This window comes from Typopeltis vanoorti, chromosome 3 (assembly GCF_054136105.1).
Source record: "Typopeltis vanoorti isolate ZY-2024b chromosome 3, IOZ_Tvanoo_1.0, whole genome shotgun sequence".
NCBI classification, from domain to species: domain Eukaryota; kingdom Metazoa; phylum Arthropoda; class Arachnida; order Uropygi; family Thelyphonidae; genus Typopeltis; species Typopeltis vanoorti.
In genome coordinates this window covers 81,975,764-82,002,871 of record NC_143551.1, presented here as the reverse complement: position 1 = coordinate 82,002,871, position 27,108 = coordinate 81,975,764, and the positions used below count along the sequence as shown (strand labels likewise).

Below are 27,108 nucleotides of genomic sequence, written 5' to 3'. Positions count from 1 at the left end.
TGCTACAGCGCAATGTTTGATAGTGTTTTTCATGTGCGAACCCTTGTACAGTAAAATGAATATTTGGAACTTATTTCAAACGTCTGCATTTTTGTGAGCTCACAGTCACTTTCGAAAAGAAGCGTTTACGGTTTCAACAATATTCTTTACCTGCTTGATATTAAATAATAATGGATTATTATTATTACCAAAATTAAGTGGATATTGAATCCAACATTATTTCATCGCCGAATCAAGCGTTTCATGCCGAATATAGAGACTATAAAAGTTTCGGCGGATACAAGCGTTGGCGTACGCTTGTATCCGCCGAAACTTTTATAGTCTCTATATTCGGCATGAAACTCTTGTAGTTTCTCTGAGACTCTTGTAGTTTCTATATTCGGCGATGAAATAATGTTGGATTCAATATCCACTTAATTTTAATAATTTCGCATTGCCGAAGTGAAGCCTCTTGGCTCTCTTTTTCAGTTATTATTACCATTTATTATTATTTATTTTTTATTATTTTTTAATGGATAGAATCTCTGATTCCGATGACTATCTTAGGGAGTTCTGCTATATACTGAGTGAGACCGACTTCACGTTTCTAGTCACATGGCAACTAAAACCATGAATTTAGGAAGCCAAAAACAATACTGCGTAAAAGCATAGTATTTTCTGCAGCTCAGTGCACGGTCCAATTTGACACTCAATTACACGCATGCGTAACATTAGGATGATAATTTACTATTCGTATAGACTATTAAAACTCGATAGCCACAATAAATCAGCTGCATCCATAAATTAGAAAAATACTTTAAAATATTTAGTATTTTTTAAAATATTAAAAATGCTTAAAATATCGAATACCATTTAACTTCGGAGGGAGAAAATCATCTAATGCCTTTTATTCCCAAATAAAATGTGGGCAAGGCTGTCTCCTGTGTAACGTTTGGAGACTGATGAGGTTCAATCTCCACCGTTAGCCAATCAGAGATGTCGGCCCAAGACTATCACTAATTTTACATAGCATCCGGTGAAGAAAGGCAGATGAGAAGTGCCGCCTTCTCGTGGTCCCAAATCCTAACACTATGTTTACTGTCTAAAAATAGCATGGATTCTGCGGTCGATTTTCTTGAGTTCATGGGACGAAAAAGGTTCCGCTAGTGAGTGACGAAAATATAACTTACGTCGTTCTTTCTTCGGGCCGTCTAGCACAGTTAATGGCACACATCACTTCCACTAAGTTACACAAGTGCTTCTATTCAATTTATTTATTATTTTTTTATTAGACCCATTCAACGTTGTCTTAATGGGAAAAACATAACGTTAAGAAACTCCTAATTAGGTTAATCAGAAATAACAAATCAACAGAGTAGTTATACAGAGAAACTAATGACACCCATAAAGCTAAAATATAACATAAAGGCGTAAACACTTACTCATTCAACTTTACTACAACTCCAGAAGTTACAGCTTCATTTATCGTATGTTTAGTAAACTGCGATAGGCACTGTTGAACTCGAGTAAAAGCATCGTTTCCGAAGCAGAATTTTTCGATACCTCCTCCACCTAAATAAGTTAATAAAATCTGATTGACCATCAAACTGAAGATCTTTTAACTAAAAAATGAAATAAAATAATACAAAATATATCCATGCTAAATCCGTGTAACAGGCAGTGCTAATTTTAAAGAAACGTATCACCTAACAATATGGTCACTGGGCTATATTCTGTTGGTCTACTTTCAATTTCAACTTCTTAAAATCAGAGTAATGCAATAGCGTATGCTAGATTATTATTTGACAGCGCCTCTGTAGCGCAATTGGAAGAACAGCAAAATATTGCGCCGTTCGATTAAAAAAGACCTGTTTTTGATTCGCCTCATGTCGGGAAGAGGTGAGTTAGCCATCAACTGAAAGGAGGGGTTAGCAGGGTTTTTTCTTCTGGAAACTCGGGTTTTTCATCCCACTTGCAAATCCGCGATGAGAACACACGCAGTTTACAAACAAAAAATACTGTTGATGGTGATTTGCGGTAGATGGTATTGACGGTAATGTCATCTATATTTCAAGACTAAAGATGAGTCTTGAGATGTGTGTAGCGGAGTAGAGCAAAGTGCCCTCCTTCGATGAGCCCTTGAACTCCTTGGAAGTGTCACGTAATAATAATTATTATTATTTTAGAGTACACTTCATAGATGTTTATAATATAGGGTTCTCTTAAGGATGGTGCTTATGCTAGAGAGAAATTAATATCTTGATGTTGTTAATGCCAAAACTGTTTTAACAGTCAAAAGTGATCCGTTGTAATTGGAACAGTATTTTTCCCAGGAATCATTGGCTCTCTCTTGCTGTCCAATACGAGAATGACGAATCGTCACTCTTCAAGTAGTTTTGGATATTTTAAGTTTCTGAAATACTGTGCAATGATGTTGTAACAAAGAAAACAGTGGGTAACAATGATACCGTTGGGTTGGAAAAACATAGGCTCGAACCCTGTATAGGACGCGAAGACATTTTATATGAAGGCTTTTGATCTATAGTTAAATCAGCTAGTTTCATAAGGGACTGGCAAGGTTTCATGAATTCTCGATTTATCAGTCACTCCCGTCATATGTAATTATTTTCTGAACACTATTTGAATCTTGAACTTTAGAAATTAGGCTACTCTTGAGATCCGCTTGTTTTCATGTTGCGACATATCCCCTGGATTTCCTGTCATGTTTGATACAATCAGATGGTCATTTCATTCTACTTTTCTGTATGAATAATAGAGTTAGCGTTTCTCAGCGAATGATAAAAACTTGATAAGTTTGTCTTTAACTCGACGTCAGTTAAAGAAGAATGTTGAAATCGCGTATTATCATCATCATCATCATCAATTTTCTGATACGTACCCTCAAGGGAAGTTCAGGCTACTACGATAGTATTACATGATTAGGTTTACATGAATCATGTTACTATAGGTTGACGAACCTCTCGTGAATGAGTTCTCATTAAAAATAAAAAATATAATATAAAATGCATTTGTTTCATCGGACAGATTTGGACGTGATGAGAAGCCAGCAAATCTGATGACAGTTCCATCAGATTTGCTGGTGGTTCGCTTCTGTCGTGAACATCTCGTTCCACAACCCAAACATGCTCTGTGGGATTGAGATAGCGGACTCCAATCCATTAAGTTAAAGTCACTCGCATGTTCATGTTACCATTCTTGAACGAAGCGCGTCCCATGGCATTGCACATTATCCTGTAAGATGTTTGCATCCCGTGCAGAGTAAGTGGTCGGCATTAATGGGTGCATTTAGTAGATAACAATGTTTAGGTTAGACACTCTAACCTAAACATTGTTAACCTAAAGAATATCAGTTAATATCTTCTCCAGAAAATATACCCCAAATTCGGTGTAGAAGGCAGTCATTTGTCAAACTGCAGGGCGTCTATTGAATTTAACGTATCCACCGTTGACCTGCTGTTTTTGATTATCACATCATATCAGAGAGAGAGAGAGTGTGTGTGTGTGTGTGTTGTACGTAATTATCTTTGCAAGGTAACACAGTTTCAGAGACTCCAACAGGCCAGCTCCATTTGTCCATTCAAAATTACACGTACCAGAACCCCCCCACCCTACCCCAAATACAAAATAAGGCGGTAGTTATGCATTCAGGAAGAGTATTTCTGCTTCAAGCACGTCCGAATAATGTGCGCTCTTGTTTCAACTCTGTACTCTTCCCACGAACTGTTTAGTTGGATGTTCCCTGGTGAATTTCATTTATAATGGAAATGTACGATCTAATATTTTTGTGACGTGTGCGTGTGTGTGTGTGTGTGTGTGTGTTTAGGAGACCTCAGAGTTATGAGCATTAAAAAGAACATTTTTTTTCTTACCTATTGGGAAACGCGTTGTGTTATCTCCTGTTAATAACCCAGAAAACGTACTCATAGCACTGACAGCTGTATCAAAGAGAGATCCAAGGAAGGATGCATTATTAGGCTCGCCACACTGTGGTTGTCCAATCAAGCTTACGCAGTAAGAAGCATTGGCCAAAATACTAGAAAAAAGAATATCAGTTATCAGTTATTTAGAGAGGCAAACCTTTGATTCTATACAAAGATACATCTGCGAGTACGTGAAGAGTAAAAACAAATATTACAATTATTTAGAAGTAAACATTGAAACGTAAGCTGGAAATCGTAAGTTAAAGCTGTATTTGAAAGGATTATTTTAGGTAGAGTTTCATTTAAAAAAAAAAGAATATTAATGTGTGCATGTGTGTGCGCTTGCTTGCGTGAGTGCGTGTGCTGATGGTAGTAGTGTCGTGTAGTTGGAGGATTAAGTTAGGGAAATGGTGAGTTGCAATGGAGTAGTGGGCCCTCTCACGATGAGTCCTTGGAGTCCCTTGAGGTGTCCGTGTGACGTGATAATAATAATTATAATAAAGTTAAAATTATTACACTTCTTCTGTATGTAATATCTTCTGCAGTATGATCGGCATTATAAGTTAATGTCGTAATATTTAGACAACTTTATTATCATTAGTAATATTCAAACGTACTTTATCAAAATATTCATTCCATCCATCTTAATAAATAAGTAAACATCGATCAAAGTGCTACTTCAGCAGAATAGAAAGTTTCAAAAAAAACAAAAAAAACAACAAAGATTGGTGACATGCACCGAAGTGTCAATATATATTTGATGTCTTTCTGTTATACTTCTCAACCACAGCCTTTTCCTTGAGTAGTTAACCAGTTTTTATACGTTCTTTCCAAGCAATTAGTGATGGCCCTCCCTGAAGATGAATGGAGCGATTCTTGCCGAAATTACTGATTTTTAAGTATTAATAAGTATTTTACCAGGGGTGCTCGTTAAGAAAATAACCACTATGTTGTATTAAGTATTTTACTCTTTTTACGTGTTTCTGTAGTATGTTTAAGCCAGCGATTCTTTTAAAAATGAAAGATAATAGACTAATAAAAACGAAATAAGAAATACAAATATGTTCTAATAAGATGATATAGACATTCTAATTACAGAAAAGTAAAATAGATCAAATGGAATGAAAGGAAGCAAATATGTGATTATGCATGTTCACTTACTTTTCTGTACTAAGAAGTTCGCTACTATCACTGGAACTTTCCGCACACTCTTGTACTTTGCGTACCCAGTTATCTATTGTGGCATTATCACAGTATGCAAATGGATCTGAAACGCAGTTAAAAGTGTATTAAGCGTAGAAATAAATGCAAGCAATACATCGACTAATAAATGAAAAGACTATGAATGCAGAAATTAACAAGCAGTATATACTATAAACTGATTACAGTACTTTCATTTGATTTAAACTGTGAAATATCCTTACGTCATGCGTTAGGAAAATCGATCTCAGTAATTCTGAAGAAATATTATCTAAGTTTTACAAAAGAATTACTTTTTCTATAAAATAATTTCGATTAATTCTTTTTTTTTTTTCTTCAGAATTACTGAGATGTAGCATCTATTATTTCGTATTTGAATGAGAAAGGTAATTGTTAGTTACTCATGCGTAGCAGTGAATATCATATTTTCTCAAGGTGGCCAAAACGATACTAGCGTGGGTTGGGTTGGACGAGTGGTGTCCTCGTCCATGTCCTAAGGGCATGGCACCTAGTAACTCTTTGGTTACGTTCTACGTAGTTTTGATATTTCTTTATTAATTTTTAGTTCCGAAAACGAAGCAGTTACTTTCGAAATTAATGAGCGCAAACGTTTTCTGGAGATAACAAAACATTCCTTCTCAAATGGGATGTACAGTGGTCCCGTCGATGTTTTAAATCTTTCATTTTTTTCATCGTACTTCAGGAATAAAAGCACTCAGGATCGGCAATAGGAAAATATATTCATCTTACATGTATTTTTGAATGAATCTAACGTTAACATCGACATACCCTAGGTTTCAGCTTGAGTAATACAATAACTGTACAATAACTCTAAAAAAAAGACATAAATAAATAAATAAAACGAGCATTTAGGTTTTGATTTTACATTTCATGGTAGATGAGACATAAAAATGTTGCGCTTGTGCCAATACGTGGTTTTCATTTAATCCAGAGAAATCGGTTATTGACTCTAGCTTTTAGGTTAATATTATGCCAGGTACAACAATAATCATGATTGTTCTAGACTTCAAGCACGGATATCATATATATTTCTCAGAATGTAGGTTGCGAAATCCTATTGTAGAGTATTTATTACGAATTAAGTAGTATCCTTCTGTGCTATATGAAGTGTTGTTAATGAGCTAATGTCAGCTTCCATTTTGTCTCATGTATTTATCATAGATATATTTACAAAAAACTATGTATATGAGCTAACGTGTTTTATCCCCCTTATAGGGAGATAAAACCTTATCTAAAGCTGTCTATAGCTATAGACAGCTTTAGCCTTATCTAACTTTGGAGACTGAGTTGTCAGTTCAGTCTCCACCGTAGCCAATCAAAGATAGCTGACCCGAAACTATCACTAATTTAAGCTGGAAACAAGAACATCCATCTCGGGGTCCCCAACTCTATCACAACACGTTATTACGATAAAGAGCCAAGAGGCTATTTTTCCGGCGGTGTAAATTAAGTTAAGTGGATAAAAATCCCTCATTATTTTCAAGCCGATATATGAAACTCGGAGATCGAAATCTAAGAGTTTCATGCCGAAGAACTATCGGCGAGTCCAGGCGAAAGTCATCACCTGGTTAGTACAACCTTAACTTAACTTAATTTACGCCCCCAGAAAAATAGCCTCTTGGGTCTTTATCGTAGTAATAATAATATAATAATATATATGAGTACACCGCTCTGGCAATTCGTTAGTAGGGGTATATGTAAGTTCGGTTCACTTAAACCTTGGTATTCCAGATCTACCTACTCAAAAGTTGATGACCTCAAAAAAGGTCGAAACCGGTCTGGGTAGTGACCTCTCCTCATAATGTAAAACAGTAATACATCTCCTAGGAGCTGCGTTTTACATTATGAGAAAATATTAAGGATAGTGAAGGCTCCACCTTTGCAGCGAGTTGCCCTAGTGTTGTACTACCCAGGTGATGACTTTCGCCTGGACTCACCGATAGTTCTTCGGCATGAAACTCTTAGATTTCGATCTCCGAGTTTCGTATACCGGCTTGAAAATAATGAGGGATTTTTATCCCCTTAATTTACAATACGTTATTGTTTGAAAAATGGTGTGGTTTCTACGGTCGATTTTCTTGAATTTACTAGAGACAAAAGAAACCGCTGGCACATGCCAGAGATCGACTAACTCGGGAAACGGTCGAGAAAAGGCTTAGAAGAGTTCCTGTAATGGGCGACTAGAATTAAACTTAAGTCTTTCCAACGACCAGGATTTATATAGCTTAGCAATATATGCAAAAGTGCATAATAGGAAATACAAAAAAAAAAAAAAAAAATGCATCTCTCACCTCACGCACACAGATTAGATGAAACTTACAACTTTATGATGAAAAGATGTAGTGCTTCTATTCAATAAAAATAAACATTATTTTTGAACTAAATTAAGATAACCGTAACTTAATAAAATTAGTTCCTATTAGCATTCGCTTTCTCTCTCTCTCTCTCTCTCTCTCTCTCTCTCTCTCTCTCTCTCTCTCTCTCTCTCTCTCTCCCACTGTAGGTCCTTCAACTAATTAGTCCATATTTTATTATTTTAGAGTCAGAATGTTTTGAATTGTATGTATTCTCTTTGCGCAAGTAACAACAGGAATACAAGTATGTAGCTTATAAACTGCAGAAAGGCAGCGTCTGAAGATGGTACTGAACAAGACGGGATTAAGTAGCACTAAAAGTTTAGTTTCTCGGAAGTTGATTCAGTTAACTCTGAGATATTTCACTACTGTTGATATACTTTTGACATAATTGCTAATATTAAACATTTTAATTTTGTAACTTTAAAATGCCAATACGTGTAACAAATAAGATACAAACCAGGTCGTTCCAGAGTTGTTTCTTCTTCATCATCCACAGAGAATGGCGTAGTTACAGTCACTGCTTGGTGACACACAGTGACTTTTTTAGGACTGTCAATTGACGGTTTTGGTATTGACAGACCCATGAACAAATTAACAATCCTCAATAACGTATTATAAGTGGTTTCAGGACACGACTGAATTGATGAGCGAAAGCACATGTAAGTGTTGTGATTTTGCCTAAAATAACAAAAAAAAAATTATGGTAAGAAATGCATCAGTTATTCATAAAATAATGCTAATATTAAACATTTTAATTTTGTAACTTTAAAATGCCAATACGTGTAACAAATAAGATACAAACCAGGTCGTTCCAGACTTGTTTCTTCTTCATCTTACATAATAATTTGTTGTTATTATGTAAATTTACTTATTAATAAATTGGTTACTGATTAGGAAAAACAATTATTTTTCTTATTTTCTATACACCAGTACTTAAAATTTTCACCGGCCTCCACTGCTATCTACGCTCTGCCCCCCCCCCCCCCAAACAGGCAATGTATTTCATATACCCCCCTTCACTCTCCATGAAAACAAAAAAGAACGAGATCTACTCCATTTTGTTTAACTAAATTTTGAGGGGTTATCCTCTAATCCTCTCTTTCTTTCTCTCCTACAATTGAAAGATCTCTCGAATGTCCCTCAGTTAAATGTAGCCAAAGACCTTAAATATGTCAATCATATCCCTCTCGTCTTCCAGCTCTCAAGCTCTGCAGGCTACATACCCCGAGTCTATCCTCATAACCGACGTTCCACAGTCATGATATTATTTTTACCGGCTTTTGAACATTCTAAAGGTTCTTTATCTCCTCCACACCCCGGTAATCAGACCTCAACTCATACTTTGCAACCTAAATATCAACTTATTATGTGGCAACCTATCAAACGCTTTTGGCAAATTCCAGTAAATTACAGTACACATTTCCCTTAAGTATTCTATTATAAAAGGCGATAACATTACTGAAACAATAGCGCTCCTAAGCAAATTCGAATAACATTATCTTCATATGCCCAAATCGACCAATTTCTCCAAAACCTTAGCAATAACAGAAAGAACAAGAACTGGTTTAAAGTTTCATGGTCCAATTTTATTACTGCCCTTATGTAGTTACACTGTATTACTTCTTCATTTCCATTTCTTAAAGACTTTTTCTGTTGTAGGACTTTCGATGGGTCTTATCAATTCTTTAGCACATTCCCTTAAACTCGTGGCGAAATCTTAATGTTATCAGAACATCAAATCAAATTTCATCTCTTGGGCTAATATTCGCTTTTAGAGAGATAACACAAACGTATCCTGTTCATATTATTCTCAGTCTCCCAAAACCTTCTCCACACAACAACTTTTATTACTTGTAACCTTGTTCAAAATGTAAACTCTCCTAACTTTAGAATACCGTTCCCACGTTTTGAGACAGAGCCTTAAACTTATCATTTCCAGAAGAGGGTAATTTGGTTTATTGGCCTTCTCTTAGAGAATCGTTCCAACCACTATCACATAAACCTTTAGTTCCAGCCTTATAGTTATTAATAGTAATTCCATGGATGCTCTTCACCAGAAATACTATCCATCATTCCTCCGGTTTTTTAAGCCTACAAAAAATGCGAGCAACAGCTAGTTAACATCCGTTTACAATCTGGCTACACATCCACATCTCAGTTGCTGTTGTATTGTTCCCCAAGGACCACAATCTCCAGCTCTTAAAAAAATAAATAAATAAACATAGTCCATGTAGGGCGCTAATGTACTATAATTTTATACACTTTTATGTATGGATAACATAAATTCAATATAAAAATTATATACATGGAATATGCTTTCCATTTCGAATTAATCTACATTACTTGTTTGGTATTATGCATTACATTTTTTAAAGAATTATTTTATCTAAAATCTTTAAAAAGATAAAATTTAAACAAAACAATGTCAGCGTTTGTGTTTGGATCTATTAAATGCAGAAGGTTTATTGTTTACCAAAATTTATAAAACGAGAAACACGAAATTCAAGGAAAACCAAATAAATAAAATGAACGAAAGAAATCTACGATAATCCAGAATGAAAGAAAATATTTAACATTATTTGTTGAATCGTACATTAAATGAAATATTTCATCCTATTAAAACGTCTGTTATATTAAGTAAATTAAATTTAAGATAATCAAAATAAATATTTTATCTTAAATTTAAGTAAAATTCTTTTAAATAAAAGACCACAAATTCTTATTTTATAACTAGATAATGACTAAATAATAAAGAAAAAAATGTACATTTTTCCTACCTGTCCATTGATGCAGCAGCATTGGGTAATGTCTGAACAGTGGAAAGGAACATGAATAATCCAGTCGAACACTTTCGCAATTTGCGGAACGAAATATTATCCGTACAGTTGTGAAGCGATTCCTTATTACTCCCTGAAACAGCATCAGTAGTAATATGTTGAGTGTGACTCCCATTAAAATAAGAATTATTGTCATATCAAAAATGGAAAAGATAACTTCAAAATTTAAAAGACGCATACACAATTTAGAGACAAAAAATATCATTAGTTGACGGTAGATGGCGCAGCGTGTAGAGGGAGGATTAAGTACTCTGTTGACTTTGGGTTTTGTAAAGTAAGTGCCCTCTCGCGACGAGTTCTTGCACTGTTTGAAAGCGTTATAATAATAATAACAAACCATAATTTTACTTATAGAAGTTATATTTTGTTTACCATTAATACATTTATTTACTTCGAAGTGCACAATTGTAAGAAAACAAATTTTCCCCAGCAAGTAGTTCTGCTGCCTACAAAAACCACTGCTCTAGAGCAGCACTTCTTCTTTAACATTCATCACTCGCGACCGCTTTTCATCGGAGTAATTTTTACGACCCCATGTATGTAGGTATATAAAGTAGGTATACAAATCAAACATTTATTGATAATAAATCATAAAGAAATTTATTTTAAAACAATTCTTTGATATACATAAAATTTTACCATTTATAATTATAAATGTATAATTTATAATTTATAAATGATATTATATTATAAATATAATATCATTTGTAATTCATAAAGAATTACAAATAATGGCTTCGAATCTGAATTAACTTTTGATCGTTGCCCGTTCAGAAACCTTTTACTGTTTCTGAACCAAATTTTTCGCGATCCCCACATTCGCGACCCACAGTTTAAGAAGCTCTGCTCTAGAGAATACTCAAATTAAGAGTGGAATTATAAATTAGCTTTTAGGATAAAAATTTATTCTTTTGAGAGCGAAGTGGACAAAGATTTATATTAAAACAAACGAAATGGTGGACATTATTGTAATATCTAACGCTAAAGTAATGCATAATTTTATTTAACTGATATCTGACTGCTAATTTAAGTAGTTAAATGCTAGTCTCCGCTTTAATACAAAAATTTATTAGAGGGAACTAGCATGGTTAATGCAAAGCGGCTATAAATCAATCGATAAAATAACTTCAAACTGGTTAGTCATACGATCGTATCGGATTATATCTGAATTCTTAAATATTCTAATAGCAGTTGCTTGTCCTTTATTATTTATTTTCAGTTCTGTTACGATTAGTTATTTAATACCTTGCTTTATTTTATTAATTTGTTACCTTATCATATTTATATTTCATAGGTAAAGTTTTATTTATCTATAAAAATAAAAATAAATAAAAAATAGATATTACTTAGACAAAATCTGTTGTTTTCAGAAATGTTTTGTTGTCTGACAACAACAGATTTTGCTTAGACAACAAATGTTTATAAAATGCGAAAGGGTACACCTGGTGGCATAATATATATTAATAGCAATATTCTCTCTAATTTTTGCCAGTCCATGTGCTCATGAAAAAAAAAAATTGTGCGCAAATTTCCAGTGTTAGATTTATTGTGTGCGATAAACCTGTGCTCACAATAGCGAAAGTTTAGGCACAAACTCTTAATTTGTGGCAATGTCGGCTTTTTCGTTGCAACACGTTTGTTCTACCACTCAAAGTTAAGCGAATATTTGCAGTTATTTTCCACATTGACTTCGACAGTCATTTTTGACGATTTAACTCATTAAAACCACTAATGTAATATTTCTCATATTAATGTTGCTCCTCCCCCTTCTCCGGTCTAGCTATAATATGTAAAATTGCGAGCACTAAATCGGTTACGCGGATTTAAATAATCAAGAATTATTGGATTGGAGACAGAGAAATTACTAAAGAATTTCTCTGACACATACAGCTGAGGGGTACATTGATTAATAGGTAAGAAAACCCAAATTAACCCAAAAATAGATAATGTCTATAGCTAAAATAAACGGTTGTTATCCAGTGGAACCACGTAGTATTCTGACCTTGATTTCTAACATTTTAAAATTCAAATAATACTCACTGCTACTTATTCTACTAAAAAAAAAAAAAAGCTTTACAAATAAAATTAATTTAAATGCTATTTCATTCATTTCTCTCTCTCTCTCTCTCTCTCTCTCCGATTACGTAGTAGGCCAGGGGAAATTAAAAACATCCCTTTATTTGGAACAAATAAATCTATTTGTTCCAAATTCCGTTCTTTTCTGTAAGTTAACAACTGATTTCTAAATAACATGCTTACCACCAGCTGCGTCTATGTACTTGTTGGTAAATATGGTGATATCCTTTATCAGCCTGTCGAAAATAGACCTAAAACCTAGCCATTTGTCATACCGGCAACCTATATCACCAGCCTTTTCGATACAAGAAAGAGCAGAATCCATTATTCTGTAAAGTAATGAAGAAGTTAACAAAAATTACTCATTCTGAATACATGAATGTATATTTATATTGCACTGAAATGCACTTTTTCAATTAAACAACATAACAATTGTCTCTAGATTTAATCAGATAGGAGGTTACATTTTGTCAATAGACAACAAATACTTGAGGTTTTTATAAGAACGTAAACCTTGTATTAGCAAAATCATTTACAATAATACAGAACTTATAAGTCATACTTTCATTTTAAGATACTTCGTTTTACTTTTTATGTTAATGAATTTACTGTTTATTTTACTGTTTATGTTTATGAATTTACTGTTTATTTTACTGTTTATGAATTATGTAGAATTTTAGCCATCCGGAAATTCATTTAATCCGTCTTAATAATTTAAAGTTATTCCGCAAACAACTAAGAACATGAATAATAGAAAAAATTTATCTTACACATCCACATTGTCAACAACTTTGTCAGCTTTGATTGCTTGAAGCTGTTTCTTAAATTCTTCTTCCACGGCCGTAATCCATTGTAGAGTTACAGAATTCGTACAAGGGTCTCTTTTTGAGTACTTCTCTGCAGTTGCTATTTCATTTTCTGAAAGGAAAGTAGATACTGAAGATGTTTAATGATGTACAGGTAAGTAAACAGAAACTTCAGAGACATGTTCTGTGTGGATAGAAAGTCAAACCGCAGAAGTTAGCTTTATCACTAAACACCATATAAAACCAGTGAAATGTGGCAGTTGCATCCGTTAAACTACTTATCCAATAAAATAAAAAGAATTTAAATTTAAAAAAAATATATAAATTCCCCTCAGAACTTGATCAAAGTGAATTTCCCTCGAGCCCGTTTTGTCTGTTTCCATGCAATCAATTACTGGAAGCAGACTTGACAGAAATTCTAGACATAAACGAATCAATGCTAGCAGGAGACTTGAACGCTAAGCACGTACCCTGGAGCAACAGAACTACAAACCGAATTGGTAAAACCCTCAATGACTTTGCTGCCACCAGGAGCACAATGATCATAGAACCTCCAAAAGCAATGTGGCAGGACTTCCTGAAGTCCTTGATATAGCGATACTACAAAATATCGCACATCAGTAGTATGCGATGTTGACCTCAGCTCTGACCACAACCCAGTATTACTCTATTTCTCCAACTGGGCATACAACATGAAAATATACCAGATCGGGTTCCAACTGTCAACGAGACAAAACTAACGATCCCTCTACACGAATCTATTGATCCAGTTACTACCATCGACTCAAAAAACGCCGATCCAATATTGAGCTTAAAAAAACAGATAACAATGTATTAAAAGTTGCAACCGCGAATTTGCCGCGCACAAACTCCGACCGACCTCCGGATGAGATTAAAAGCTGATCCTTGAAAAGAACATAGTCAGGTGGCAATCCCACAGAATGCTGGCTCCAGAATACGAAAACACACTCAATATGCGTTTAAAAACTATCAACAGTGGAATACAAAACTGCGGTCCTTAAACACAGATGACCAGACGCTATCGAACGTGATCAAAGTTCTATGCACAAACCGTAAATCTCTCCCACCAATTCATTGTGACCGTGGTCTGCTTTACAGTGACGTAGAAAAAACTGAAGCTTTTGCCGACAGCCTAGAGAAACGGTGTAATTCAAATTACACTCATGCGGAGCTAGACATCTTCACGTCTTCAGGAAAGTACACTCCTAGGTACGCTGTACACAAAAACGCATAGAGTAGATAAATCCATTCAACCTACATCACCTGCTGAAGTACGTGAAATCATCACCAAACTTAAGAATAGGAAAGCACCAAGTCCAGTTGGATTTCTAACAAAATCATTGAATGCCTGTCATTTAAAGCCGTAATGCACATTGTTTCTATTATTAATGCAATATTAAGATATGACTATTTTGTCTTCTATATATAGCTTAAAAGCAATGAGAGGAAAGAAATTAAAATAAACAAAAAAACTTACTATCTGCCTCTGTTGTAGGCTCTTCGTAACAAACGGTCCATCCGGATACTTCTGTAAAAAGATAACTGTTATTATTTTCTTAACTATAATAAAGTGTTGATAAGCGTTCGTTATGTTTATTAAATTTTTGCTTTCCAGATTATATTTCGCTTTCTTTGATCGCAAATTTATTCATGCAATTTTCTTTCTTAAAAACGACTCTGAGATAAATTAACATGAAAACCATTAATTAAAGAAACCATGTTATAGGTTGATGTTTAGGGCCTCCCTCGATGAGTCTAAGGACTCCTTGGATTTGCCAGTAATAATAATAATAATAATAATAATAATAATAATAATAATAATAATAATAATAATAATTTGTTATCTTTAATTATAACAGTTGTTGTCCGACAGGGGCGCTGTATATCAAATAATAAATTCCCTCATGAATCAGAGCTACTTGTTTTTAAACTCATCACAGCCATGAGAAAATTAGAATAAAAGTGAAAGAAACCTGAATGACAATGCAGTCATTGTCATTCAGGTTTCTGAACAATGTCTCTGCTAGAAGACATTGTTCAGAAACTGCTCTACTCTCATTAATAGCATGTGAGAACTTGTGTGACTCATTCAACTAGCTGTGTTTTTTGTAGTACCCTTATTAAGTTTGTCTGGCGTTTCCAAAAGATATTTAACTTTCCAATCCTTTATGTTAAAATTTGATCTGGTGAATGGATAACTAGATTTCAATGCCCACTTTAGCTGGTGAAAAAATACTTCAAAATACTTATTAAGTCTTGAAACATTAATGATATCTCAGAACATCAACCCACAAAATTTACAGTGATGTTAATATTTTTTTTAATTACGTTTATCTTCATCTGATGCAAGGAACATCGCGACATCTAGTGAACGAAATTCTTTTTCGCCAGTAACTACTTCGTACCAAAATCAACAACATAACACGTTCTTCTCCAGTAATTGTAACTGTTCTTTTCCGATAACTTCATACAGTGCTCTCGGCAGGAACGGATCTCCACCTATAACGTTATGCAATATTCTCCACTGTAACAGCCCTTCACCTATAACTTCCTGCAATGTTCTTCTCGAGTAACTCTTCTTCACCAATAACTTCATGCATGATCTTCACCGATAACTTCATAAAATGTTCTTCGCTGGTAACACTCATCACGTATAACTTTATGCATTTCTTCGCTGGTAACGGCTCTTCACATATATTTCATACAATGTTTCTCTCTAGTGACCGTTCTTCATTGATAACTTTATCATATAGTGTTTTTCATAAGCCGGCCTGGTTGGCCCAGTGGTTAGCGCATCCGCTCTCCAGTCAAAAGGCTGCAGGCTCGAGTCCCGCCGTGGGACAATACTATTTAAACTAACATTGGTGAGTCTGTGATCTCTGTTTCAGTTTTTCGTCTATTCTAGCATTACATGAAAAAGCTGGATCGATCCCTATACTTTACCCCATTGCAACTAATCATGTCGTACTACATGACACAGTTCTTTCACTCGCTTGCCATATTACTTCTCTATATTAATAACCTCCTTTACGTGACTGCTAAAACCGGAATACCCCTTTGTTTGAAAGATAAGGTTATCAGATATTTTTATATTTACTCATTTTCTGTTTACCCAACAGAAATGGGTAAACCTTCTCATATAGTGGTTTCCTTCTATAAACTGATCCCCTCTATAATCTATAGAGGGAGCAGAGGTTTGCTTCAAAAAACTACAAAACCTGCTTGATAGCACACATTGAATTATCAGAGGAGATAATTGTCTTAGCTTTAGTTGCATCATTGTGATCCCTAAACAAAAACAACCAACCGACTGCAGATCTATTCCACAAATGTACACATAATTGTCACAAACGTTTCTTTTTGAAATTTCTTTTCCTTCTTTATTAGGGACGAATTGCATTGTAATACAAAAATAAGAAAAACTGATTTATTTCTTTGAGACAATGAGGATTTCAACTTTTGTTTGGCTGCCAGTGTAATGAAACTAAGTCCATTGAATAGAGAAACAGCAAAAACACTCTTAGTTATATTTTCTTGTTACTCTACCTGTGATCAACTATTGACGTTTAACCAATCACAAATCCACACTGAGAATGAAATTTGTTCTCATATTTGGCGTTTTCTTATTCCTAAAAGTTCCTTACAGATCCTTTAACAGGTGTCGAAGAATTAAATTCAGTTGACTAATGACTCATCTCTCACTAATCCATTCTTTTACAGAAACGTTCATTTCCTTTTGTGTCAATTTTCTACTGATATTTCATGACATTTCCAGAATTCTTCCGCTTTATGCTAAATCTGTTAAAAGATCTTTCACCTTTACAGTTTTTCCTATTTTTATATAATCTATAAGTTATCAAATCGAATGTAAGAAATATTTTGTTTTCATTTACATATTTCTCCCTTACAGTTATAAGTTGAAACACGTCTTGTGTTCGGAATCGCCATTAAAAAAGCAACTATATATGTGAATGTTGATTCCGAGAAACCTTTATCCGTAGTTGCATATAGTACATATTATATTCGAGATGTACTACAATTCCATCAACTTGGTTTCTTCTTCCTTCTTTTTTTTTTCTCCCTTTTTCCTTCTTATACCTTGCGGTTTCGAGGATCTTTCTATTCATTTAACTGTAACCGTTATACGAGGATAAGACGGTTGGTCCTATGCATCCCAGTGTATCCTATGTCTGTAGAAGTGTTGAGTTCTCAAGGCCAGTTTGCCTGCTTGTTGGATGAAAATCCACAGATAAACTGGGAAGAAAAACCCTGCAGTCCACGCCAAAGACGGGCTAACTTGACTATGTCTGAGAAAAGATCCTACGCTCCTCACGTCAGCGACGGGAATCGAACCCAGGACATTCCTTTCACAGGCATAACCGCGCGGACTCAACTTGGCTTCATTGATTATATTTTATGTAATTGGCCATCAATCACTAAAAGTATTCCTTAAATACTATACCTTTGCAGCTCTGCAAAAAGAACAACAATAAATGATCTCTTTCTTAACGATTATAGTTTCTCTAACTTCTTTATAAAAAATGATATATTAAAATTAAAATTTCCATTAAATACTCTGATCAACAAGGTTTAAAAAATCACATTCAAGTTTATAGCAGTTTGTGAATTTCATTGTTCTAGTTACGGTCAATAACTAGAGCAACGAACACAAGAGAGAGAGAGAGAGAGTACTCTCGTGTAAATGAGAACTACTCTCTCATGTGCACGAGAGAGTATCTCCTACACTCCTCCAGTTCATGATGAGAACAAATGCACAGTGAATAATTAGATGCACTTTATGTTGAACATTTGTTCAGCATAAAGTGCATCTATTCGAAAGTTGTTCAATAACAATAATAACATAGTCTGTCTTAAATATCCGTCAGGTACCATTTTAAATAACTGTGACATGAGAAAATATTTTTAACCATTTGAATGAAAATATATTATGAACATTACCTTCTTCGGGAGAGCCAAAAGGAATATTCAAGGGCTCTCCAAGAATGTAACCAAGCAGACCTGTTATTGTGTTCTGTGCTTTGGGAGAGCAAGACTTGAAGGTGTCTGTGAGACAAGCGGAAACGTCATCAGTAGATGCCCTTTAGTAGAAAATTAATAATATTAGCATATGTAAGTTACTTAATTTTTCCAACTTCTCAAATATTTATATATTCCTTTTTATTATGCTTACAACCATTTTACAAATTAATTGGGTCTGCCATATTCAGAACGAATTATTTCAACTTGCATATGCTGGTAACTAAATAATTAATTTTCAGAAAACATAAAAGGTTTAGACGGTTTGAAATATCTCTAACTAAACCTGATTAAAGCTTTTATAGAATCTAAGCAAAGAAACGTACACTGGTTAACCGTACCTGCTGAAAATATTGATTAGCTTGCATACTATATAGAAAAAAAAATTTAGTTCTTTGTTAGTAAAAAAATCTGACCATTTATTATAGTTAATAAGAAAGCTTGAAAAATGGAAAATGCAGGTGTGAAAAATGGAAAATGCAGTCTTTCTCATGATTTTGTTATCCATTCAGCAAATAGCTTATTTTCATACACAATCCTTAACTCTTTTTCATGCTATTATCCTTAAATCACACATTGGAAGGGCGTAGGGAATCTTGAATAATTAGCATTTTTGAGGGGTTAGGTGATATTTAAAGTATCATTTAACAAAGAATGCAAAGCGCGCACGCGCGCGTGTGTGTGTTTGCGCCCGCGTACGTGCAGGTGTGTGTGCGTTTGTATCATCCTTTTGTAATCCTTCATACAATGTTCATTATATAATCCTTAAGGATTAAAACAGATATTTATGCCAGACATATTGACAACGAATTGTCCTCTTTTCCTAATCTCTGATAATTTGTAAACTTTTATGTAATTTGTACATGAAAATTCATAAATGTCCTGAGATATGGAAGTAAAGAATATTTCACAATTTTACTATTGAACCTCCATATCATTAATAACATGAAATAAATTAATAAATTCAAAATTGATACTTATTATTATTATTATTATCATTATATAAACAATTTTGAGTACTAAGGACATACTACAGGGTGTCCCAAAATTCACGCAAGAAGTAATTTTGATAGAAAACACAGGTTTCTAATTAAAAATTGTAATTTCTTATTGATTCATAAAGTATACAGTATAGGGTTATGCATGGAAGAGCATATCGGGTAAATGGCCTCCATGGCTTTGCTGGCACATACGCACTCTTTTGTCAAAATTTTCCATGACCGTTTTGCATAAATGTGGCTGAATTTCGTTGATACAGCGTTCAATTTCCTCCTTCAAGGCGTGGGTGGTCGTGGGCTTGTTGGCATAAACCTTAGACTTCAAAAAACCCCAAAGAAAAAAGTCCTACGGCGTTAAGTCACATGATCTGGGCGGCCAATTCTGATCACCAAAACGGGAAATTACACGACCAGGAAATGACTCATGCCGTAATTGAATTGTTTCTCGGGCTGTATGGCATGTGGCATCGTCTTGTTGAAACCACATGCCGTCCACATCCATATCTTGCAATTTAGGCACAAAAAACTGGATTATCATGTCGCGATAGCGAGCACCATTAACTGTTATTGCCTTACCAGTCGCATTTTCGAAGAAGACTGGACCGATGATGCCTCCAGTCCAAAATCTGCACCAAACAGTGACACTTGTGGATGCATTTGTTTCTCAACAATTACTCGTGGATTTTCTGAACCCTAAATGCGACAATTTTGTCGATTAATGAAGCCATCAAGATGAAAATGAGCCTCATCGCTGAAGATGATTTTGTTAGAAAAATAAGCATCCACTTGTTGTTGTTTCATAATCCATTCAACGAACTCTCTTCGTTGTGTGTGGTCAGTAGGCTTCAGTTCTTGAGTCAGCTGAACTTTGTAAGCATAAAGATGCAAATCTTTCATGAGAATACGCTGTAGAGAGCTTCTCGAAATGCCCAATTCAAGACCACGGTGCCGAATTGATGTTCCTGGACTCTCAGCAACACTCTCACGAACTGCTTCGATGTTTTCTGTTGAACGACTTGTTGAAGGACGGCCAGAGTGTATAAGATAACTAATTGATCCAGTTTCCTTGAATTTTTTAATTAATCTTTTCACAGTTGATGAAGTTAAATCACTATTCCGGCCATATTTGTGATGTCGGAAGTCTTGCTGTCGATAAACACATGGGAACGAAAATTTCAGCGGAGTGGACAAATGGTAAAATCAGCCATCTTGGAGAATCTCGCAAACAACAGTTATGTCATTAAAAAAAAAAAAAAAAAAAGATTTACGATCATAAGGAGAGTGCAGCGCACAAAGCGTGCCAAAAAAAAAAATAATAAAATCTGAAGCAAAAAACGAAACATTAGAGAATGTTTTCCTAAATACTTTGTCTCATAATAAAGACTTTTCCTGAGACTTTTTGTCTCAGGAAAAGTGCTTCGAACCGCTTAGAATGTTGCGAGGAGAAATCAATAATTTAACAACTTTGAAGACGAAATAAACTTACAGGATCTTAATGGCCTAGGCATGGGATATATTCTTCATTGTGCAAATGCTTGCCTTAACATTGTGAGCCATATCGCAAATTATCGATGAATCGACAACTGTGATTAACACAACAACATTGATTGTTATTGTTCGTGTAGTTCATCCTGAACTTTCGGCTCCTGTGAGTCTTTTCCTAGATTTGATTGAATTATCAGATATAACTGTAGAGGAATTCTAAATCTTTAATTAGTCATCTTGAGTGTTTAGGATTACCTGAAGCTTACTTAAGGGAGTATTTATTGTCTGTAACTTGTGATGGTGCAGCCATGTTGTTTGGTGTGCGTAATGGTGTAAGAAGGCTAATGCAAGAGAAGTTTCCTAGTGTTATTTTCTGGCATTGTGCAAGCCATCTCTTTGAATTGTCTGTTAGTGACACAGTTGAACAATGTGCCAGGAGTGAAATGCTTTAAGAGTTTCATGGACAAACTTTATGTGACTTATCATGCTTCACCTAAGAATGCTAGGGAACTACAGGAATGTACAGCGACTCGAGAACTTCAACTTTTTAAAATTGGCAGAATTTTAAGCACTCGTTGGGTGGCATGTAGCTTTCGCATTGTTTCTGCAGTGTGGCAAGACTTTAACCCCCTCGTCTAACACTTTCTGGAGACAAAAGAAGACAGAAGAAGAGGCAAAACAGATCGCTTTCTTTGTGAGTGCCTTTTATGAAATATAAAGTCATGCGAGTTTGTTCTTGATTTGTGCCTTATGTGTGATGCTCTCCAAGAACTTAGTGAACTAAGTCTAATAAGTCTAGATTTACGAGAGAGAAATATTGACTTGTGCAAAGCAGACAGAAAGATAAAGAATACAGTTCGATTCTTTGAAGAAAGAATTGAAAATCCTGGTCCGTACTACAGTATTTCTCTTCAAAGTCAGAAGAACATGAAGTTCAAAGGGATTGAGCTCCACAAAAATGAAAGACGCAGTCCTGCAATAAGTTCATCTGCTTTCTATAAAAGTCTGAAAGAAGCTCTTGGAAAGCATCTACTTGAAGGAAATGATGCTGATTTGCCTGAATGTGCTAAGATTTTAGATTCCAAGTATTGGCCAGAAAAATCATGGGAAGCATCTGACATTTGGTGAAGCCGAAATTAAAAGCTTAGCACGCAAATTTTGCTTAAACGAAAGAGAAGTAGTTCGTGATTTCTGTGATTATATTCAAGAAAATAAAGTCCCGGACATAGTACATCATCTAAAGCACACTGTGAGCACAATTGCAATATCTTCCAGTGAATGTGTAAAGGGTTTCTCTCAGATGAATCTTACAGTAACTTCATCTAGGTAATCCGTGCTTGTATGGACAACTTCTGCACTGATGTTCATCAGGATAGTAGGACCTCCTCTCACTCAGTTCAACCCTAGCAAATACGTGGACTCATGGCTGCTCCGAGGTCGTCATTCTGCAGTTGATACCAAAAGCAAGAAGCGATTTGAGTATACGAGGGTATATTGAAGGATATGTTGAAAGTGTGAAAGTTGCTGTAATAACATCTTCATGGTGAATACCGGCACCTTTTTTTCCAAAAAAAAAGCACTGTATATACATATATACTTAGTTATTCATTATATCCAAAAAATCTATATAATCTTCATTGCTAATATTAGAACAATATGTGTTGTAAATACATAATATATGAGCAAAAATATTTAAAAAATTAAGTGAAATCAAATGTAAAAAGTGCGGAACTTTGTAAGATAATATGTTGGAATGTCATTCAAGATGATTATTGAATATACATACATATTTTAGAGATCAATAAAAAGTATTATTATTATTATTATTATTATTATTAGTAGTAGTAGTAGTAGTAGTAGTAGTAGTAGTAGTAGTAGTAGTAGTAAAGTGAACTTAATGATTATTTCTTACTCTCCACTGCTATTCTTTGTAATAGCGAAATACTCGAAGACTTTCTCAGCACAGTGGTCACTTGAAGATGCTGCCAATTCATCTAGGCAAGCTGATACGGGCTCTTTTTCACCTAAATTAAAAAGAAAATGTTGTCAATTACAGCAGAAGCATCTGTGTCTCTAAGACCAGTGTATTGTCTCTCAGTTATTTGTATTCTTCTGACTGGATTATCCACATCTAACTCATTTTCGGTTGAAACCTCTAAAAAAGATTTCGCGTCCCAGACGCTATTTGAATCCTGGGCTTTTCAAAAGTAAAATAAGAACAATAGTACTTGAAATAGTTAAAGAAATATCCGATCTCATCCTCCCGCTTTCGTGTTATGCTCAATGTATGTGATGGCTAAGTAACTTGTTTTCTTATTAACCTGCTCAGTCGGTTAATATCCTAAACCTTATGTGTTCTTGTGGCCGGTTTGTATGTTTGAAGAATCAAATAGGATTTATCCCCCTATGAGAACAGCTAACTCACCTTTAGTTGAAAAGCATCGTTAAAGGTTTATCGCATTCTAGACGGGATTCGAACCAAAGTCTTTCCAATGAAATGACCTCCTCGATACCGAACTGAGCTACAGAGGTTCTAAAGAAATACATCATTTTTAAAAATGTAAAAATTTAAAATTGAACAGTCAACACACATGCAAAAAAAAAATAAATAATAATAAACCTCAAAACAGAAAAGCCTACTGCTTGCATATTTTTCAAGCTTACAAATACATTTCCTATTTTTGTATGTGTGTGACCTCAACTCACGAAGTTGTAAACCAATAAATTTTATCAATCACGATCTACCAATTAATCAGAAACCGGGTGCGTCCCAAGGTGACGGATCGGGGAACAGCCTTCAGATATGGAGGCTAGCTGCGATATAAGCAGAGAAATCTGGCAAATAAGCAGCCGTGGACCAACAGCGACTGAGCTATCAGGGCGTGGGGGAGCAGAAGTGGCAACTCTGTCTCACTTAAAACCTCACAAAGCCCAATGACAACTCGGTGACATGGCGAGTAGTGCCGCCATTCAATAAGTACCTGATGGGGGTCACTGCCCCTGACACTGGGAAGCAGCATTGTCAGTACTGACACAAGGTTGAAGCCAAATATTGACGGAAAAGCTTGTGATCAGAGATTTGCAGATGGCAATATGATTATATTGTGTACGTCTGTAATACTGCGGAGCAGAAAGCAAACGGAGAAACTACTGCTCTACCTTATCTCCAGATAAGGTAGAGCAGTAGTTCTGGCGTCCCTTAAATGGGACAGGGGTGCGAAGAATCTCCGGGCTCAAAATGGTGTCCACTTTTAAAATTGCAACTTGGAATGTCAGAACTCTGTATGAAGCTGGCAAATTAAGAAATGCCACAAGAGAAATGAAGAGGCTGGGCATCCGGATTTTGGGAATTTGCGAGACAAGATGGCCAGGATCTGGAAAGTGTCAACAAGATAATACAACAATGTATTACTCTGGGAATGATGAGAACAAACATCGACATGGTGTAGCTGTAATAGTAGATGAAGAAATCAATAAATCAGTACTAAATTGGATTCCATTTTCTGAAAGGATCATGCTGTTACAACTTAAGGGAAACCCCGTTAACATAAATATCATCTAAGCTTATGCACCCACAGCTGACAAAAGTGAAGAAGATGTTGAAGAGTTTTATGAACACCTAAAAGAGATTAAAAACCTAACAAACAAACATGATATAAACATAGTGATGGGTGACTTCAATGCAAAAGTAGGAAGAAGGGGTGATGGAGAAATTGTTGGCGAACATGGCTTAGGCACCAGAAATGACAAAGGAGATCGCCTAGTCCAGTTCTGTCAGGAAGAAGATCTAGCAAAAGCAAATACCTGGTTTAAACTTCCACCCAGAAGATTGTACACTTGGAAATCGCCTCAAGATAAACAACATAACATTGTCAGAAATCAAATTGATTATATACTGATAAATAAAAGATTCCACAGTAGTATAAAGAGTGCAAAGACTTATCCTGGAGCAGATATCTAATCAGACCACAATCCCATAGTTTCAGAAGTACGTCTTAGATTAAAATCAGCTAAAAAATCACAAAAGAAGAAAAATAAAATTGATGTAGAAAAACTGAAAGACCCGAACATAAATAAAAGTGCCAAGACACAGCTTAACCTGCGATTACAACAGATTAACATAGAAGAAAATAAAAGTGTGGAATCTCTTTGGAATAGCTTAAAGAATGCCATCGTAACAACAAGTATTGAAGAAGTACGTTATGTGAATAATATAAAACAACAGGAATGGATGACAGATGAGATTCTTTCTCTTATTGATACAAGAAGAATGTACAAAAACAAAGACCTAGCCAGGTATACAGAAATACATAACATCATCAAGAAAAAAATAAAAGAAGCCAAGGAAAATTGGATGAAAAATTTATGTACTGAAATTGAACTGCTTCAGAAGAAACATGATAATTTCAATCTGTATAAGAAAATCAACGAAATTTCCAGAAAACTGAGGAAAAAGCAAATAGTGTCTCTAAGAGACGAAAATGGAAAAATAGTTCTAGAAGAAGAGAATAAAGCACAGATTTGGATAAAATATGTAACAGAACTTTTCAATGATACTAGACAGAAGCCTATAAATATAAAAGATAACATTCAAGGACAGCAATCATGAAATGCGAAATAGAGAATGCTATACGAACAAGTAAAACAGGAAAAGCCAGTGGACCAGATGGTGTGCAAACAGAATTTTTAAAATTAATAGAATCAGATAACATCAAACTTCTTGAAAAACTATTTAATGAAATATATGAAAGTGATGAATTTCCATCGGATTGGCTCAAATCTACATTTATCACTATCCCAAAGAAACCCAAAGCGAATTCCTGTGGTGACTTCCGACTTATTAGTCTAATGAGCCAAAAATATTTTGGCTTTTCAAAAATATTTTTGAAAGTAATTCAGAATCGTATTTATAGAAAAAGTGAAGAAACTCTAAGTGAAACACAATTTGGCTTTCGGAATGATTTTGGTACTAGAGAGGCCCTTTTCTGTACCCAAATATTGATACAAAAATGCATAGAAAAACAGAAATCTGTCTCTATGTGTTTCATAGATTTCGAAAAAGCATTTGACAAAGTCAGACACACTAACTTGATAGAAGTCCTTCAACAAATAAGGCTAGACGAACAAGACATAAGACTAATAACAAATCTGTATTGGAATCAGTCAGCTACCGTTCAATTAGACAACATTACCACCAGTGATATTAACATCAAAAGAGGAGTGAGACAAGGATGTGTGCTCTCACCACTCCTGTTCAACATATACGCAGAGGTAATCTTTAAAAAAGCATTGGAAGAATGTCCAAAGGGAATCACAATAAATGGAAAGATTGTTAACAACCTACGATATGCAGATGACACCGTGCTAATTCCAGATAACATTATGGATCTCCAAAAACTCATTGACAGAGTATACATAGAAAGCCAAAGAATGGGAATAAATATAAACATCAACAAGACAAAATACATGCTCATCAGCAAACAACCAGCCTCATCAATGAAACTGACACTCAATGGGAAAAATATTAATCAAGTGTCAAGATGTAAATATCTTGGTTGTTGGGTTAATGAACGGTGGGATCCAGAAATAGATATAAAGACAAGGATCGAAGTTGCACGGCAGTCCTTCATGAAAATGAGAACACTATTCTGCAATAAAGACCTAAACATGGAAGTCAGATGCCGAATGCTGAAATGTTACGTGTGGTCTATTCTGCTCTATGGAGTTGAAACATGGACATTGAAGGCGACAACCATCAAGAAAATCGAAGCCTTTGAGATGTGGCTATACAGAAGAATGCTAAAGATATCATGGACAGAAAACATTACCAATGAAGAGGTCTTAAAATCCATTGGGAAAGCTAAACATCTTGTACAAATAATCAAGAAACGAAAAACATCATATCTTGGCCACATCATGAGAAACAGCAAATACCAACTTCTACAAACTATTTTGGTAGGAAGAATTGATGGCAAAGGAACTAGAGGAAGAAAAAGAATATCATGGTTTGACAACATCAAGACGTGGACAGGGAAGAGCAGTGCATAACTGCTCAGATTAGCACAAGACCGCAGTTTGTTCGCCAAGATGGTCGCTGACCTTCGATAGAAGATAGCACAATGAGAAGAAGAATTATATAATGATGAAACTGTTATTTTTGACCACAAGAACTATAGGAAAGATTGACTTCTATTTGGGTTTATAGGTCAGATTTATTTCAAACTAAGTTATACCAACTAGTTTCGCCAACTATAGCTGTTGATTTCGTCAGGGTAAAAGATATATTGATGTAACGCTAAAACTGTTACACTAAAACTGTGAATGAACCGAATACAATTTCATTTTCACAA

The 27,108-nt window shown here is 34.9% G+C and overlaps 1 protein-coding gene across 1 annotated transcript in view; it reads right to left on the bottom strand.

The window, feature by feature from the left end:
• Positions 1 to 27,108, bottom strand: part of LOC150108320 (uncharacterized) — a 138,882-nt gene that overhangs the window by 32,363 nt on the left and 79,411 nt on the right. Inside the window, exons 12-21 of the mRNA XM_090390446.1 lie at positions 22,671 to 22,782; positions 18,198 to 18,337; positions 14,716 to 14,766; positions 13,182 to 13,329; positions 12,595 to 12,740; positions 10,276 to 10,408; positions 7,956 to 8,176; positions 5,082 to 5,187; positions 3,870 to 4,033; positions 1,422 to 1,551 (exon numbers count right to left, since the gene is read on the bottom strand). Coding sequence (XP_090246572.1) covers positions 1,422 to 1,551; positions 3,870 to 4,033; positions 5,082 to 5,187; positions 7,956 to 8,176; positions 10,276 to 10,408; positions 12,595 to 12,740; positions 13,182 to 13,329; positions 14,716 to 14,766; positions 18,198 to 18,337; positions 22,671 to 22,782 — 1,351 coding nt within the window. The remainder of the gene's footprint in view (positions 1 to 1,421; positions 1,552 to 3,869; positions 4,034 to 5,081; positions 5,188 to 7,955; positions 8,177 to 10,275; positions 10,409 to 12,594; positions 12,741 to 13,181; positions 13,330 to 14,715; positions 14,767 to 18,197; positions 18,338 to 22,670; positions 22,783 to 27,108) is intronic.